General features: G+C 29.3%; 1 protein-coding gene and 1 long non-coding RNA gene across 2 annotated transcripts; one reads left to right on the top strand and one right to left on the bottom strand.

Annotated features, from left to right (window-relative positions):
- Window positions 1-4,705: 4,705 nt before the first annotated feature.
- LOC107639597 (uncharacterized) lies at window positions 4,706-7,094 on the top strand. The gene is made up of 2 exons (XR_001620225.3): window positions 4,706-5,075; window positions 6,441-7,094. It is a non-coding gene; the product is annotated as an uncharacterized LOC107639597 (long non-coding RNA).
- Window positions 7,095-8,049: 955 nt separating this feature from the next.
- LOC110271564 (uncharacterized) lies at window positions 8,050-10,473 on the bottom strand. The gene is made up of 4 exons (XM_088483593.1): window positions 10,276-10,473; window positions 8,318-8,378; window positions 8,163-8,226; window positions 8,050-8,068 (listed from the first exon to the last, which is right to left on the bottom strand). Exons 1-4 carry the CDS (start codon window positions 10,471-10,473, stop codon window positions 8,050-8,052), a joined length of 342 nt encoding a protein of 113 aa, XP_088339719.1.
- Between the last annotated feature and the right edge of the window lie 9,662 nt (window positions 10,474-20,135).

Raw genomic sequence — 20,135 nt, 5'->3', positions numbered from 1 at the left:
CTCAGAGCAATATGTCCTAATCTTCGGCGAACAAGTTGTGCATTCAGACTGCAATAACATTGTAATTGTCATATATCAGGGAAGGTTTCTAAGCAACTCTTTAAAGGCTCAGACACAAGAATCAAACTCAACATTGCCATACATATCAACCGCATAATAAATATATATCGAACTATCAAAGGCGAATCTACTATTAAGAGTAGTAAACTACTAAACTATTCCAAAACCAAGCAAGTATGCATCAAAACAAGGCTGCGGCACCAACCTTGAAGGGTAAATGACTTCGACGCTAGTGACTTCATTCGATATAGATTTCAAAAATATCTCTGAGGGCTCAACCTGTGACAAAAGCCATAACCCCAACCTGCAAAAACTCAATCACATTTGAGCATATTATGCATAGTGTAATCAACACTTTTAAAAGACTATCATTCAAAACCAACAATGTAACAAACTAAGAAGCAAACTATCATTTGGCTATTTTTTTCAAATCCCCTTCCAAACCCAAAACTCAAAGCAAGTTCTTTTGTTTCTCTTTTCTTTCCCATTCATTGAAGTTGATTTGCTGTGTGAAGAAGAAGCCCCAATCCTAAGAAACCCTCCCACAAACAAAAATTAACGGCAAAAAGAAGAAACAATTTTTGCTTAATTTCTTCACTTATGACATTGTTTTCCCTGTTATATTCACTTATGTTTGATTAAACAGGTTTTAGTCTCAAAATTAACCATGAAAATTGAAAATATAGTTCATAATCTTCTACTAATTAAAAATGCAGTTCATAATCTGAATCTATGAATATATTTTCTCCCAAGATAGTTAGTTGAGTAATTTAAAGACAATGAAACCAGCAGTGATGATATTCTAGAAACCACAGAATTAGAAAATGCAGCATCAACATCTCACTCCTTGCCAACAATTACTACTGCAAATATACTCTCAAACATTTTTATATTTTGAGCAATAATACAAACATAATCTTAATGAAACTCTACAGAAAGCATTTCAAACATTTAAACCAAAATCCAAATATAAACGGAGCAAGCAAGCAACAATGGCACAGGCAAGCAAGCACGGAGAAGACAGAGCAAACAAAAAATTAGGATCTGAAACACTTAAACACTTAAATTTCAGCTTAATCTACCAGATTCATTAGGATCAAGCAAGCAAACAGAGCAAAAGTAATAACACAGAGAGAGAATTACATGCTTCTGAATATTCAAACTAAAATCGAAAAAATAAACGGAGAAGACCTACCGGCGACGATGATCTTGTGCGTCTACGTGCAAGAATGGTGGCGGTGCAAGCGACGGAGGTGTGGTGTTGCGATAAGAGCAGCAACGGTGGCTGAAAGCCCTTGGCCACGTAGATCTGAGATGAACAAACAATGACAGAGATGCGAATCTGAGGCGGATCGGATGGAAACGAAGTCCAAGGAGTAAGATGATGGATGGTGGCTATCGTCAATGGTTACAGTGGTGGTGGTGGTGGTCGGCGAATTCATTCACTACAATAATTAATACCCGTTTTGTTTACTGAACCATACTAATAAGAGAGCAATTGAAAAATATATGTGACCAGTTTAAATAATTTATTTAAGTATCAATTAATTAATACTCGTTCTATAAATTAAATTAAATGAATTCATTTATTTCACTGTCTTATATATTATTTATTAAATTATTTAATATTTATGTAGTTTAATGAATCAAAACAAAATTTTAAATAATTTATTATCTATTCTAATTAAATTAAATATTGGATTAGTTATGATTGATGTAATTTAATGAATCAAATAAAATATTAAATGATGGAATATTATTTATTCTAATAAAATCGAATCAAATATAATTATTTAGTTATAATTTATATTTATTTCATAAGAACACATTTTAAAAATATTTATTTTTAAATAATTTTTATAAAATATTTTTTTATAATGTTTCTAGTCTATGCTTTAAGGGCAAAATTAGCAGAATCCATTAAAAAATACTTAATTAGTTAATACAAATAATTAGTATACTTGATTTGGTTCAATAAATTAAAAGAAACAAATGTAAAAAGAAGAGATAAAAAAAAGTGAACCAATAAAAATGTGTAGTTATCAAAAGATAATAAAAAAAAAGTTTTTTTAGTTTTTTTATTTATTAATTATTAACTTATTATAATTAATTTACACCATTTATTATGTGTCATTCATCTTACAAATTAACACAATCAATTAGTTTAATTATAGATAATTAATTATAATTGATATAACTTATTTCACTATACTTTCTAAAAAAATAATTAAAAAGACACATTTTAATTTTCTGTTAAAGTAAAATAAAATAAAGTACATAAATTGAATAGATATAAATCTGAAAATTATAAAATTTTATTAATTCAAATAAATTAGTACCATAAAACTAAATTCAATGTCTATTTAAAATAATTACCGACCTTGTATTCTTCTAATTATTAATAATTTAAATAAAATAATACCCTATAACTTATTTTTTTATTTATTTTAAGTAATTACTAATATTTTATTTTTCTAATTATTTTCTTGTCTTATTTATTATTCATGCTTTCCATCAAATACATTAATAAACAAATAAACTAAATTAACTACCTCAATTATACTTGAACTATTCAACAATTCAACATAATCTTTTCAATTTGGGATTAACTACTAACTATAGAAAATAGAAAATTTAGAGTAATTTAGTATTATGAACATTAATTATGTATTGTGAAATAACTTAAAATCATAATATAATTTATTTTTAAAGAAATAATCAAGCATTATTGTTAATTATGAAATAACCTAAAATTATAATGCATTTTATTTTAAAGAAACAATCAATCATTAACATTAATAAATAGAAACTATCGTCAAAATACTTTGATTAAAAATATGAGGGATTAATTACTATTCATTATTAATAATTATTAATAATATATCGATTATATCAAAAATAAAAATATAATTATCCATATTTACATTATTAGAAGAATTAGCATCACAAGTAGAATTTTATCAAAAGAAAAGTAAAATTGCATATATATATATAATGAATTTAAAAAATAAAGTTTGTTAAGTAATTAAGATTTTTTTGAAATAAATAGTAAAAAAAATAAATGTTATAAACTGTATTCTTTCAAAAAATAATTCTTATAGAAATAAATGCTAAATAAGACAAATTCTAAAAAAATAATACAAAAATTTAATTAATTTTTTTTTTAAATTTCAGCCTCTCTCCTAAATACAACCTTTCAGATGTTATAGTAACGTAAGTCAAGTATGGAAGTGTGGTATATTCTCACCTGCAAATTCAAAGGAGATTCTCGCTAGATCTATAGATGCTTTACACATTATGCAGGGAAAGAAATCAAAGGATAACATCTATATCATCGTATACATATGGCAGATGAAATTAATTAATATTATTGTAATTCCTATAATAAAAGCTTTAATTAATTAGGAGCTTTCAGTAGGTGATTAAAAGGATTTTTTTTCTCGTAATTAACATGCATGTCTATGTAGCTAATTCTTAGAAGAAGGGGTAAATATATATAATAATTTATGTATCTATCTATATACTAAATTAATTTCTGACTTTGTATCAAGTAATTCATTTTAGTCTTTAAAATTAAATATCGTGCACCAAATTAATCCTAATATTTTATATTAACAATTTAATGGAAAAATCCAAAAATATCTATACGATAATACTCTAATGTTTTAGCATAATGTAAATTATACTATAATTTTATATATCATATTATAACTTTAAGTCAATTCCTTAAACACATAAAGTACACATGACAAAAGAAAATATTACAAATAAAATTATAGTAAGATTATTTAAAAACACCGTAAAAAAGACACATCTCTTTTGTTAATCAAAAGTTAGAAGGAAAAAAAATATACGCCTAATAATAAGCAACTAAAATAGACAAATTTTTTAAAAAATATAAAAAAATGAAATGTATAAGTAGAGATAAAAGAAAAAAAATTTAATAAATTACAAAAATTGTAGCCTAAACACAAGAGAGAGGAAGAGAAAAAGAGAGAAAAGAGAGAAGAGAGAACGAATGGGTAAAAAACACATTATGATCTCGTATAAATAGATAACATTGAAAAAAATAAACTAATTAAATTAATTCATATATTTTGTTATCATATTTATTATTTACTAAAATAATTTGATATTTACTCCAATCAAATCAAATCAAATTAATTAATTGATATTATTTATTAGTTATAATTGATTTGCTTTATAGAATTAAAAGAAATAAATCGAGAAACACTCTTAGAAGCATGCCACGTCAACTCTATCATTAAATGTAGAAATCTGATTTTTATATAATAGAATAGATAGATTAGAAATTTGCCAAACACACTAAAAAAAAAATCTTTTTCATTGAAAAAGATCTTTTTTTTATCAAAATAATGGTGCCCAAACAAGCACAAAGTTTCATTATTTAATTTATGATTTATAATTTTATGTGTAATATTATTCAATTGTTTTCATAGTAATTAAAAAATATAAATAAAATAAAGAATAATTAAAAAATATCAAATAAAATAAGTTTAAGTTTTAAACTAATTTTTTATTATTTTTCAAATATTTTTAAATTAACAATCTCATGTTCTATAATAAGCAATTAATAGAGAAATGATGACGTAGCATAAGAATAGAGATGGGGTTTTGCTTCTTCTTTTTTTTTTTTAAATTTGTTTTGCCTGAAAAACGGCGTCGTTCAAGTGCCCCACTCCCCTCTAATCAAACCTAATCTAGTAATCTGAATGGAAACCCCCCAAACTCTAGCCTCATCTCTCTTATCTCTCGCACTCCAGAGGGCCTCACCTTCGCCGCGTCACTCTCTCGTCTCTCCCCTCACCTCGTCAGTTGTCACTCTCAGTCTCTCACAGCGTCACCTCGTCACTCTCTCGGTCTCGCACTCATAAGCTCGTCGTCGCGGTCTCGTGCTCTGCGTTCGTCGGCGGCAGAAGCAAACGGGACCAGTCAAGCAGCATCTTCTGCATCGGCGGGTGGTAGTGGTCGCAGTCTCGTAACCAGTCAACTGGGTGAGCTCCCTTCGAATTTTCGACCCTTTTCTTTCACTGGTTCAGTGTCAATTTTGAATAAATTAGAATTGTTGTTGAACCTGAGCAAGTTTTAATTAGAATTGTTGTTGAATCTGGTGGTTGTTGCTGTTGTATTTGATTTTTTACAATTGTTGCCGGAGCAAATTTTTTGTTGCTGAATAACCATTAGATTGAATTTTGTTGCTGAATAACCATTGGATTAAATTTTGTTGCTGGATAACAGAGTTGATTACTTGAATAAATTAGAAATTGTTGTTGCACTGGAGCAAATTTTAATTAGAATTGCTGTTGAATCTAGTGGTTATTGCTGTTGTATTTGATTTTTTACGATTGTTGCTGAACCTGAGCAAATTTTTTTGTTGCTGAATAACATGATTGGATTGAATTTTGTTGCTGGATAACAGAGTTAAATACTTGAATAAATTATAATTGTTGTTGAACTTGAGGAAATTTTAGTTAGAATTGCTATTGAATCTGGTGGTTGTTGATGCTGTATTTGATTTTTATAATTATAGCTAAACCTGAGCAATTTTTTTTGTTGCTGGATAACAGAGTTGAATAGTTGAATTTGTTGTTGATTATCATTAGTGAACTTTGGTGGTTGGTGCTGCGTTGATTAAAAAATCAGTTGGCTAAATCTTTTATTGCTGAAATTTTTTTGTTTCTTTTGCTAGAATTTTAAAAATGTCTTCATCTGAAACACCACTATCTCAAGAACAAGCATCATCAGCAAAGACTTGTATTTTAAAAATGTGTTATCTTTTTATTGCTTTTGTTCATTTAAATTGAGACAGTATTTTGTACTAGAGATTAGTTTATTATGTTAATTAATATTTGTAAAGACTTGTATTTGAAGTTTTAAAACATTATTTTAATTTTATTTATATATTTTTATATATTTTTTAATTATGACCGGGTTAACTGGGTAAATCAGTGACCTACCGGTTGAACCAGTGACTATAACCGGATTGATTACCGATTCGGTTATGATAACTATGGTACATGTCTATCCTATGCCATCATTATTATTAAAATGATATTATTTTACATGCGCTCTTTATCATCATTATATGCACATATATTTCATTTTGCATTCTCTTCTTGTGTATGTCTAAATAATTTTGATTGTAAATCGAACTAAGTGAATGATCTTTCGGCAAGGAAGGTGACGCCAAAGACAAAATATCGATATGATAAGGACAGGTGATCGATCGAGATAATCTTGGAAAAGAAAAGAAAAGTACCAAAAACAAGTATGATGGTAGATATGGAGGTGTCACTTAGCACTCCTATTGAGATCTTTTTAGTTCTCACTCCTTTTTCTGTTTCATACTATCTCCACAGGAACATGGCACATCGGGTGGAGACAACGCAGAGCCTCCCGACGGTGACTTCTGAGTACGATCCCTCAAACCAGGCGTGGATAGTTACAACCACTACTACTGTGGTCCAGACTATCTACTTAGATCGAAGTTCTGTAGAAGAAATCCCCCAAATGCCGGTCATAACTTTCCTAGATATGAACACTCCAGCACCGTCACCCGAGGTGGTCAACCTTAATTCAGATGAAAGTGAAGTACGTGCCATATTTTCCCATCTCGGCACCACATCAGATTCTAGTTCATCGCATGAATAGGATCTTCACCCGTGCAAAAGTGTTAGAAGAGGATTGCTGGTACCCCAATTCATGGAAAACTGAAGGGTTCAGATGATGGATAGAATATGATACAAGGATGAGAGCTTCTTCGACGAATTTAGTTAGGACGTGTTGGGTTTTCTTCCTAGTTATTTCTCGTTAAGCATTTCTTTTCTGCTAGTAACATTACTCATGGGAACTTTGTTGTTTTATTTATTTTTTTTATTTGCTAGAACCTGCTTATGTGTGTTCATTTGTAAGTGTTCTTGCATATTCATTCCCTTTCTTGTTTGATGCTTGAGGGATATTTGCTTCCCAAATGAGTGATACCTTATCCAAAAGTCTTCGAGGATAGGATTTAATTTAGGGTGTTACACACCGAGTCTATCAAATTTTTAAATTTTATATACTAAAATAATAAACTTTTACTTTTAAAAATTAAATTTGACAAATGTTATATCATATTTATATTAAAATAAATTATTTTAAAATAAAAATAATATCATATAATATAAAAATATTAATTGAAGTATAAAAATATAATATAATATTATTAATTTTATTCTAAAATGTATATTTTTATTATAAAAAATAACTTCGAAAACGGGCCGGGCAACCCGAAGCATAATCTGGGCTAATCCAAAAACAATATCGGGTAAAAATAACAAATTTGTACCCGCCAAAATATGCCTTGGATACGGGTCGGTCTTAAACACCCATAATCTATTTAAAAAAATGTTTCTTATTTCCATTTCATCTCTGTCATGGGTTCTCAAATAATTAGGGGTGAGCATGGGTCGGTTTGGTTCGGGTTCAAGATAAAATTAGAACTGAACCGATCAAAAAGTAATTGGTTCGGTTTGGTTCGGATTTGTATTTTTTTATGCTTATACTCGAACCAAATCAAACCGATTAAGAGTGAGTTGGTTCGGTTCGGGTAGCGAGTACCCTATGACTTTGAAATTAAAAAAAAAAAAAACAAATTGGCAAATTTTTATGTTAAAAATTCAACAAATACAATAAACATGTAACATCAACAAAAATAATGCAAACATATTAAACACCAAATACATTAAAAACTAAACTCATCAAAATCCAAACATATTAATAGTGAATAATCTTGTCTAATGAAAATATAAAAGTGCAATAGAAATATTAGAAGTTAAATACAAAAGTCTAGTGAATAATCTTTGAAAAAAGCTAAAACCAAAACACAATAAAATCTAAACATTAGAAGCTCAATACAAAAGTGCAATAGAAATATTTATTTTTCAAAGTCTTCACTCCATAATCCTTCACTCCATCAACCAAGCATATTCAAGAGAGGAGTTGTGACCTTCAAAAAATCAGCATATAATTAACTAATGTCAACATATAAAATTGATTAATTAAAAGAAATTCAACAAATAACAATAAATAAAAATGTCAACCTCAAATTGTTGTAAACAACATCAACTCCAATGGTTTGATTAGATATTATTAAAGCTGAGAGCTCTACATTAACAGTAATTAAATTATTATTAGAGACTCAACAATAACAACAATTACATAATAATTTAAAAAATTATAATTTAAAAATAGTTACCTAATTCAAGTTTTTCTTGGTTCTCAAGTTCTTGCTTTAAGTCATACATCTTCTCTTGAGTCTTCAACCAATTTTGTGAGCAAATTAGAGACTCAACAGTAGAAGGACTTAATGAGCTTCTAAATTGGTCAAGCACACGACCACTAGTACTAAATGCCGACTCAGAAGACACGGTAGAGACGGGAATAGCCAACAAATCCCTAGCAATGTGAGCAAGAGCATAATACTTCATTGATTTCAATTTCCACCAACGCAAAATGTCAAAACCGGGAATGTTATCCTCCATATAATCTTCCATGTATCTTTCCAATTCATTTCTTTTGACCTCACCTTGCTTTTTTTAACCCTCATTCTAAACTCATCTTCGAAGCCATCTTCCTCCTCAATTGCATTTTCACCACCAACCCCATGATCATGAGAGGCAATGCTAGAATTAAAACTACCAGAAGAACTACCATCCGGAAGGGGATACATCATAGAGTAATACTCAAACAACTTATGAACGATGTCCTTCAATTTTTTCAACATATCTTTGGCTTGATTCAACCCATACATCCGATTAAGACAAAATTCAACATACTCATACTTGTAACGAAGATCAAGAAAAACAGCCACAAAGAGAAAGTAATTTATCCCATCACCCTCCCAATATTTGTCTAGTTTCACTTTCATTTGTGTCGCCATCTTTTGCAAACCAACATCATTACTCTTTCTCCACTTATTCAAAGTTTTTTGAATGTCACACAACTTATTGAAAAAATTATTACATGTAACATTCAAAGAACCAGAAAAAGTAAGAGTTGCATCATAAAATATCTTCAAGAACTTCACAAACACACGTTCCCTTGTCCAATCATTAGCATCAGGAGGTCCTCCTTCAGACTCAAGCGCCAACAAATAAAATGAGTCTTGATAACTAAGCCGACTAAAATCCGATTCAAACTTCTCAGTAGCCTTTAGCATCAAATAGGTAGAGTTCCACCTAGTAGGCACATCTAACACTACACTAGCTTTAGAAGTTATATTAGCCTCTCGAACACACCTCTTAAAAGCTTGCATCCTAGCAGGAGATGACCTAACAAACTTGCATGCAATTCTGATTTTAGTTATTGAGCTATCAATCTCTTTCATACCATCACCGACAATTAGATTTAATATGTGAGCACAACACCTCATATGCATGAGCTCCCCATTTAACAATGTTGACCCATTCCAATCACCCATGCCTCTAAGTAAATACGAAATTACAACACCATTAGCACTAGCATTGTCAACAGTTACACAACATATCCTTCTAATACCCCACTCTTGCAAGCACTGTTCTAAGGCTCTCCCTATAGTTTCACCCTTATGATCAGTAATCAAACCAAAATTCAAAATTTTTTTATGCAAAGTCCAAGACTCATCAATATAATGCGCAGTCACACACATATAATTCAAATTCTGAATTGAGGTCCAAGTATCGGTAGTAAGGGAAACCATTTGGCGATTTTCAGATAACAATGTTCTCAACTTCTCTTTCTCATATCTAAACAAAGCCATACAATCTATAGCGATTGTCCAACGGGAGGGAACCTTAAACCTAGGTTGTGCTTTACTCATAAATTGTCTAAAGCCTTGAGCCTCAACAAATTTAAAAGGAAGTCCATCAACAATTATCATATTTGCAAGAGCAAGACGAGTTTCCTCTTGATTAAAATCAACAAGCTTCATAGTGACTGCATTAGGGTCATCCTCAAATTGGCTCCCAAGTGCAATAGTTTTCTGCCCTTTTTCAGCTTGTTTATGAGGATTTCTAGTGCAAATTCTTAAATGTTTATGCAAGTTAGTTGTACCATGACTAGAACTATTGCATGCATATTTTTTTTTTTACAATAGTTGCAGCAAGCTTCATTAGGAGAACTTTTAGTAAAATGCGCCCAAACACTACTAGGTGCTCTACTGGGTTTACGTTTTACCTCTTTTGGAGGCTCGCCAGTAGTTCCAGCAGCTTCGGTTTGTGTTTCTGATGAAGGATTTGAGGCAGGCAACGCTGGGGGAGCTGGACTTTGCGATGTTCCACCAGAAAGACCATCATTCTCAACAGCGAGAGTGGTTGCACTTGGAGAAGAAGTACTTCCAACAACCGAATCACTTTTAGGGTTAGTTTTCCCCATTTTTTTGAATCTGCAAAATACATAAAATAAGAGAAGTCATGTATTTGTTACTAACCAATTAGTACAATTGAAAGACCTTACTGCAGAATATTTATTAACAAGATAAAATCACATATTAGTGAAATCAACTTGCTGGAGAGGGAAATCAATACTTAATGTCACAATTTGACAGCACCTAACTCCTTTTGATGGATACTACTTTACAGACACCAATTTAAATTAATCAAATCAACTCAATTAACAAGATAAAATCACATATTAGTGAAATTGCATGATAGATAAAAAAAAGAATAAATACATATACAAATAGGAATACAAATATCATAATAATTGCACTCCATCATCACTTGCTACATCCTTAATGTCATCCTTAATGTCACCTTGCCTTCAGCGTAATGTTTTATGTTTGGTTTCAACTTCAAATTCTAAGGGGCTTCTAGTTTTTAGTGAACATCAATTATCAAACTCTAAGGGTTTGGTCTCTGTATAAATATCTTCTACCATGAATTATAATAGTAACTGCATAGCAATTAGCATAATATTTTTGAAGTTAAAAATCAAAATTAGCTTATAGAAGATCCTCAATTCAAAATCAAATCTAGCTTTTACATAAAAGCAAGATTCTATTAATATTTAAAAAATTGAACAGCACAATTGTTTCAAAGTGATTAAGATTGCTTTATTCAACAACAACTAAGAATGTATAATTTCAAAAATTGAACAGAAAATAAAATAATTAACAGTTTAACATATAACATTCCCTAAAAATTATAGACTAACCTGAATGAGTGACCGGAGAAGACGACGCTGGAGCCTGGAGGAAGTTGGCTGCTAGAGAGGGAACCGCGAACAATGATGCTGACAGAGATACCGACTGAGACGCCAACGACCGGGAGAAAGTTGATTGCTGCGTCGCTGCCGCTACGAGGAAGACGGTACACCAGATGGTCCCACGGACGAGGTGGAGAAGACAATGCGCCTGACGCCTAATGGAGAAGACGATGAAGATTGGAGAAGCTGCCAAGCTGGTTGCGTGGTAGGAGGAAGCTCTGCGCCTCTGCCTCTGCTAGGGTTTCGCCATGGTTTGGTAACTTTGGTTGCGCCGTTAGTGAGATTGTGTATTAGGGTTATCAGGTTATGTGTTTACAAAGTCATATATATATATATATAATTAATTATAATCGGGTCTACAGGTTGGTTCAGGTTCCACGCCTCCAAAACCGATACCCGAACCAATCATCAGCAAATGTCATCGGTTTGGTTCGGGTTGGACCCGATTACCCGTCGGTTCCTGAACCAATTTAATTGGTTCGGTTCGGGTCCGGGTGGGTAATCGGGTACCCGCTACCCGTGCTCACTCCTACAAATAATTGAATAATTATCTACTATAAAAATTGATATTATTGAAAGATAAAATTAAAATTTATTTTAAAATTTAAAATAAAGTTGAATTAAATTAAACATTAAAAAATTTTGATACATTTAAAAATTATAATCTATATTTTATTATATACGTATCATGCTCTTTTTTTTTTCTTTCTCAAAAGTTTATCTATTAGCCAATTACAAGTATTCTATGATGAGTAAAAATCTTTAAAAATAAAATTAAAAAAATAAATTTACTTAGAATGAAAATAATGTGACTAAAAGTAATTCACTTAGATATGATTAAAAAATAATTAAATAATTATGTACTATAAAAAATTAATATTATTAAAAAATAAAAATAAAATTTATTTTAAAATAAAAAATTAAATTAAATATTAAAAAAATGTATAATTTATATTTTGTTGTATATATATATTATATTATTATTATTTTTTTAATTTATCTACTAGTCATTCTACAAGAATTTCATAATGAATAAAAATTTTTAAGTATAAAATTAAAAAAAATAAATTTACTTAAAATGAAAGTAGTGTGATTAAAAGTAATTTAGTTAGATGTGATTAAAAGAAAATTGATAATTATATATCGTAAAAAATTGATATTATTAGAGAATAAAATTAAAAATATAAAGATATAATTTATATTTTATTCATATGTATTATAAATTTATCTATATTACCAATTTTTTCTCCTCAGTTGAGGCTGGTAGGACTCAAAACCGAGACCTTTGAGATGGGGAGGGGATAGAATGCCGTGTGAACTATGGCTCATTGACACCCATACGGTTAATTTGTAACTTTTTTGCAGGGTATTTTCGTTTTCCTATTTTATTTTTTGGAACAGCAGATTTTGAAAGGAAGGAAAATGGATGGAAAAGCCCATTTTTCTTTGTTTGGATTAAAGTGAAAAATAGGTGGAAAACAAAAAAGTAGGTATAGGACCCATATAAATTTTTTCATCTCATTCCTGCTATGAAAACTGAAAAAGGATGGAAAACAATGTTAAATTCCATATTTACCCTTTCAATAACAAAAAATAAAATTCCTAACTCACTCTAATTTTTTCTTCTAATTGGTGTTTTATTATATGTATTTGTTTGATAAATAAATATATAACTTTTTGTTTATAACATTTAAAATTTTAAAAAATAATTTGAAAATTTTTTTTATTGAAAAAATAATTTAAATACATTAATAAATTATAATTTATATATAATATATGTAAGAATAATAAAATAATTTTACTCTATTATAATTTTTTCTCTTCTTTTCTTTTCATCTATTTTCTTTACATCTAAACAACATACAAAAAATCTATTTTTTCTTTTATTTTTTTCTTTCATTTTATTTTCTTTCATTTTTTTTTCTCTTATTTTCCATCAAACATCCAAACAAAGTGTTAGTTTGCCAGTTCTCTGTTTGGAATAATGTTGCAGCTGGTCAACTTGTCCCCTTTGATATAGTACAGGGCTAGAATAAAGCCATCCTAAACGGTTTTTTTTTTTTGGTCAAGTAGCCATCCTAAACGGTTTGAGTGGGCTTATGTATGAATATGAAGTATCTTGAAGTTCAATGGAGGCAAAAACATAAAGACCCAATCAAATGAACAAAACCAATTTGAAGAATTTTTGAAGGGGGAAAGGGGGGGACCAAATAAATCCGTGTGTGTTTGTTTTTTTTTTTCAATCATATTTTTTATTTTTGGTAAATTTTTTTTATGATGTACAAATATTGACACAGACACAGAATATGATACGATATGAATACGTCGACACACGATTTTTAAAATTTTATAAAACACAGGGACATGTATATATATAAAATATAAAGTATTTTCTTAAATAAATTGTAATGATATTTTGATATTTTATTAATATTAGAACATAATTTAATTTTTTAAATTATTTTTAATATCTTATTTTAATTATATAAAATATTTAAAATATTTTGTTATTTTAATAAATAAAAATATGTATTATATCTGAATTTATTTCAAAAATACATATTAAGAATAATATTAGACATACTGACACGTGATAGTATTTATAGATGTGTCCAAACATGTCTAAAATTTTTTTTATTAGAACACGATTGAACACAACATACATGCGTATCAAACAAATATTAATAAGTGTTGTATCTAAAATGTCGTACTTGATAGCTTTCTTCTTTAACTATGTGCATGTAGTATCATGGATATGGATACCAATACATGATACATATACCTACACTAGCTTCAAATTTTTATTACACACCACAAACATATAAAAATATAAAGACAACAATATAAAAATATAAAGAATTTTTTAAACAGATTATAATAATATCTTTTTATTTTATTGATATTAAATTATAAATTAATATTTTAAATTTTTAAATTTTTTTTAATTATATAATTTTATTAAATTTTTAATTGAATTCTTATATATTTTTTTTATTGGATTTATATACTATTTATTAAATTTATATACTATTAAAATAATACAATATTCTGTTAAAAAAATTAAATATTCTAAAGTTAAGGATACTAGACTTAATTGAGGACACTTAAATATTTTCTAAATTCTAAAATTACCCTAATCATTTATCCGGCTTCAGAAAGTCTAAACTCTCCCCTTACATATTAAATCTTCAATGCTTCTTTAGTGTTTCTTCTCTCGGATGTGAGTGGTAGTGGCTTAGCCACGATTGGAAGAATGCGACGGAACCAACCTCCGTTGTTCATCATCGTTGTTCTGCTCTCTGTCGTTAGTGTCGCTGTTCTGCCCTCTGTTGCCGCGATTGTCCGCTTTTCCTTCGTGGAGGCGCCACTTCCTTCGCTTAGATCTGCATCTATCTTCGTTGATGCTTCTTGCTATCGCCACATTAGCCGTCTTGCACACCTTTGTCTCCACCTTCCCTTTCGGACGGCGCCATTTCTGGCCGTGCATCACGCGCCATCGTCTCGTTGAGTAGTTCTATCGCTGTAGTTGTTGTTGTCTTCCTCAGCCGGTTCTGTTCTCCACCACATATAATCGCCGGCATTCAGACCTCGTGCTTCGCATGTAAGTAAGTTGGTTCTTGAATCAGAAGCTCCAATTGCAGAGATCTAAAATTATTGTTGTGATTTGAATTTGTCGTGGTTTTATTGCTGAACCTGAAATTTAGAATTTGTATAATTGAATTGTTGATTTTGGATAAAAAATTATTGACTGTAATTTTGTTGATGATTTTTTTTAAATATGAATTTGTTGATGGTAAGATAATTCTGGCTTTGAAACTCCTGAAAATGGATTTTTCCATTGTTCTTCATAAAATTTTGCTAAATAAAAATGCATCTTAAAGAGTTTTAGGATCATCAAAGATAATTTTTTTTATGGATATAATTTTTCAATCCATTGAAAAAATTCTTCAATTTTTCAGCATCATTCAAACCCAATCTTTGAGCATAAGATAAAAAACAATAGTAAAATATTATTCAACTTCACTCTGTTCTTTACCTTTGTTTTTGTTTATTGTGGCAATCTTATGTTCTATTGATATTTACATATATATTTCAGATACTGTAAAAGAATAGAAATAAAAAAGGGAGAAATCCTCATTTTATATAAACCATATTATAAATATATAGAATATGGGTAAATAAATAAATTCATATTTTACTAATATTTTTTGTACGGTTAACGTCAACAGAAACTTAATTGAAAAAATTTAAATGGTATACGTACCCAGTTAAAAAGAAACAAAAAGTATAGAGATTCAATTAAAAATTCAATAAAATTAGAGAGACTTACAAAATAATTAAGCCAAAAATATTTTAAATAACTTTTAATTAGTATCAATAATTAATAATATATATAACTTATAAATTCATTTTAAATATATTAATAAAAAATAATCTTAAATATACTAATACATAATTATATTTAAATGTATATTCAAATAAATTAAAAAATAATTTTATTTTTCATTAAGATATAATTTAATATAAAAAGACAAATATATCGAATAAGTATTATATTTAAAACGCGTTTATTATATAAACACGACTATTGTGTGATGCATTCAAATTTCACATGTTGTTGTAAATTTTGATATAGTCCTCTGAAAATTTTTAAGGTTGAATTACATCCACTTAACTGTATTGTACAGTAATTGTTATGTGCAAAGAAACTCGTGTTGCGTCTCGTTATTATTAGTTAAAAAAGTATAGGTAAACAATAAACTAAAGTTGTACTTTTTCGTTAGACTAGTATCAAGTTTTCTCTCTCTCTATATATCCTGTTATCAAGACTTGTATTACGATAAGATGTTGCAATGTAAAAGTTTATTTGTATTTAAAGGAAGCGCTTACCTTAGCTTGTTTTATACTAATAATTTTCTCAGCCATGTTTGCTACCTCTTATAGTCTTGTCCATCATCTCTTAATGATTTGTTATTTTTATGCTATTCATTTAATGCTATTTCATCGTTATTTGGAAATGGCACGTTGCCATGTTATCGTTATTGGTCAATCCAATTTTAAGATAAGATGTTTTCATCAATTTGTTAAAAGAAATTAGAGAAGAGACCATAACAAGTCAACAATAGCATCGCAATTAACATACCTAAATAATTAAAGATAAGTAAAGATTAGTTTATACTTTCTAGAGAAAGTGCAGTAAATATCTGAACTCTTCAAAAAGATGATTTGCAGAATAATAAATTTCATGATGAGTCTTGATTCTTGTCTTTAAAAATGTACTTATTTCTTGCTAACCAAATCCAAGATATTGAACAAATTTCAACCATAGTCAACAATACGCAAATTTTTTGGATTTTTTATCATATCACTCCTTTCAAAAATTTTTGCTAATAAAAGAATTACACAAATAATTATTTTTCTAACATGTTCCTTTAAATCAGGGGCAGATTTATTCACTATTGAGTGGGAGCAAGTGCTCCTAATAGAATTTAAAAAATTATTGAATACTTTTCAATAAAATAGATTAGTCACTATCGCTGGCTCGCACCCACCTCCCCGTGTCACTGTTGCGGTGTCGATGACATCATTGGCTCGTCGATCGCTGGCTCGCTGTCTCTTGACCTGCCCTGCTCGCCTGTTCACTTGCTCTTTATTTCTGCGTTTCACTTTGTCTCTTGCCACTAGTCACTGCTCTGACTCCGTCATCGTCTCTCGCGCACTGTGTTTGTCTCTCATTGACTTATCGTCTCTGAGTGTGTCGATCGTCACATCTCTGAGACTCTGACTCTCTCGTTTCTCCAGTTTTCAGACTCCAACCACTTCAGGTACCGCCGCACGCACTTCCAGTTTCTCCTTCTTGAGTAGTTGGTACATTCACAGATTTACTAATGACTAATAAGCTTGCTTTATTGCTTTGATTTGGTATTTTATTTGGTAAAATTTGATTTTATTTTATTTAGGAATAAAAATTTGATTTTGATAAAGACTGTGTGAAACTGTGAATTTGCTGTTGTTTGAATAATTGAATGATTTGTGTTTGTGTATACTGATGTATAATTAATTAGGATATTGCACTTTGTTGCTACTGAAAATTAATTTGAATAATTTTTACAGTGAATCTTTTTATTGAAAGATGCTATAATATGAGGAACAATGTTGTGGGGTAGTATTTTTTATATTCATTGCAATTAATTGATGGCTTGCGCTTTGGTGCCTCACTCTGACTGCAGTTGTATTGTGCTACATCTACATTCTTGGATTTCTTTTGACTATATATATTCTTAATTTGATATTATATTATTGTGTATTTTTTTTATTGTTTAGTTTATGTTTTGTATTTATAATTTTATATTTACTTTTAAATTTATATGGAATTGTAAAATATTTTTATTAATCAATTAACTTAGGTTTATAGATTTATCCTTTTAGTAATGGAGAAATATTTCAAAAGAACATCATTATTGAAAATTGGATTCCAAAATAATTCATCGACCTCTTCTAACAAAAGGAGGTTTTTAAAATTCGAAGTAGAGAGTCTTATAACAAATCCAGAACAACGACCAAAGATTTCAAGTGATCATTCGAATGACAGAGACAAAGTTAAATGTGCATATTTATAAAAAGGTCCTTGTCAACCAAGGACTCATGATTTTTCACAAACTGTTTGTGGTTCTTCTTTTTGAAGATTCAATCCTAATTGGTTTGATGACTATGACAACTGATTAAAGTATAATATATCAAAAAATACTATTTTTTGTCTTTGTTGTTATCTTATGAAACTTGAGACTGAAGGTGATGATGCTTTTATAACTAATAACTTTTCAAATTGAAAAAAAAAAAGGAGAGACTACAAACTTATGTTGGGATTCATGATAGCGCTCATAATCAAGCTTGAAGAAAATGTGAAGCACTTATAAAGGCAAAACAACACATCAGTGCTGTTATTGAAAAACAATCTATGCAAGCTAAAAAGACTTATCAAATTTACTTGACAGCAACAATTGATAGTATTAGATTTCTTTTGCGACAAAGATTAGCCTTTCGTGGTAATAATGAGACAGATGATTCTCTTAATCAAGGAAACTTTTTGGAACTTCTAAATTTTCTTGTGCATCATAATGAAAAGATTGGTTGTGCTTTCAAGCATGCTTGTGGGAATCTTAAACTAATAGCAACCTCAATTCAAAAAGATATTGTAAGAGTTGCTGCAAGTGAAACGACAAAATAATGATATTGGGAATGAATTGTTTGCTGTTTTGGTTAACAAAGCCCGCGACATTTCTATTAAGGCTCAAATGTCAGTTTGTTTAAGGTATGTGAATAAAGAAAGGCAGGTTAGGAAGCATTTTTTTGTTCTTGTTCATGTTTCTAATACCAATGCTTTGTTTCTAAAATTAGCATTGGAGTCATTATTAGAAACATATATTTTATGTTTATCAAGAGTACGTGGACAAGGATATGATGGTGCAAGTAACATGCAAGGAGAACTTAATGGTTTGAAAACTTTGATATTGAAAGAAAATTCTTATGCTTTCTATGTGCTTTGCTTTGCCCATCAACTTCAGCTAGTTCTTGTAACGGTTAAAAAAAAAGTTGAAATTATTTTGTTTTTTAATTTATTAACCAATTTTTGCAATGTTGTTGGAGTTTCGTGTAAACGAAGAGATATGCTTCATGATAGTCAGATGATTAAAATAATTGAAGTATTAAAAAGTGGAGAAATTTCTAGTAGACGTGGTTTGAATCAAGAAATAACTTTAAAAAAAGTTGGAGACACTAGATGGGGTTCACACTTTAGAACTATACTTAGATTAATTTCTTTATTTTCTTCCGTAGTCAATGTTCTTGAATATGTTGAGGAAGATGAAAATAATTCAGAACAAAGAGTTGAAGCATGTCATCTATTGAATATCATTCAATCCTTTGATTTCATTTTCAACTTACACTTAATGAAAAATATCTTGGGAGTTACTAATGAATTATCTCAAGCATTACAAAGGAATTATCAAGACATTGTAAATGCTATGACATTGGTTAAAGTGTCTAAGCAACGATTGCAAAATATAAGAGATGATGATTGGTCTCTTTTACTTGGCGAAGTCTCATTGTCTTATAACAAACATAATACTACTGTTCCAAAATGGATGATATATTTGTACCACAAGAAAGATCAAGACACAAAGTTCAAAAGATTTCAAATTTGCATAATTTTCAAGTTGAGATATTTTATCAAATAGTTGATAGATAACTTCAAGAACTCAGTAATCGTTTTACAGAGGTGAATAATGAATTGCTTCTTTAGTTTGTCTGAATCCAAGACACTCATTTTTTATATTTGTTAAGGAGAAGTTGATCCAATTAGCTCAATTCTATCTGTTAGAGTTTTCTTTCACTCAAGTTTTGGCACTTAATAGTCAACTTAAGAACTTCATATTAGATGTGCGTTATGATGATCAATTCTTAAACTTAAATGGTATTTGTGCTCTTTCTCAGAAATTGGTTGAGACTCGAAAAATATTGTTTATCCATTAGTGTTTATTATTTTGAAGTTAGCTTTAGTTTTGTCCGTAGCAACTGCTATAAACATCATAAAGCTAAGACTCGGCTTCGTAACCGTATGGGAGATGAATTTAAATAATTGTTTAGTGACATATATAGAAAGAGAGACATTTGATTATATTAACAATAAAAAAATTATTCAATCTTTTTAAAATATAAAACCCAAAAGAATGGAATTCTAATTTATTTCTTATTATTTTGAATTGTTATTTTGTTGTTTTAATTTGAAGAGTATCATATTTTATAATGTCATAGTACAATTATAAAAATTA

This window comes from Arachis ipaensis, chromosome B4 (assembly GCF_059453495.1).
Source record: "Arachis ipaensis isolate K30076 ecotype BB chromosome B4, ASM5945349v1, whole genome shotgun sequence".
NCBI lineage: Eukaryota > Viridiplantae > Streptophyta > Magnoliopsida > Fabales > Fabaceae > Arachis > Arachis ipaensis.
Note: the sequence above shows the minus strand (reverse complement) of the source record. Positions and strands in the feature narration are given on the sequence as shown.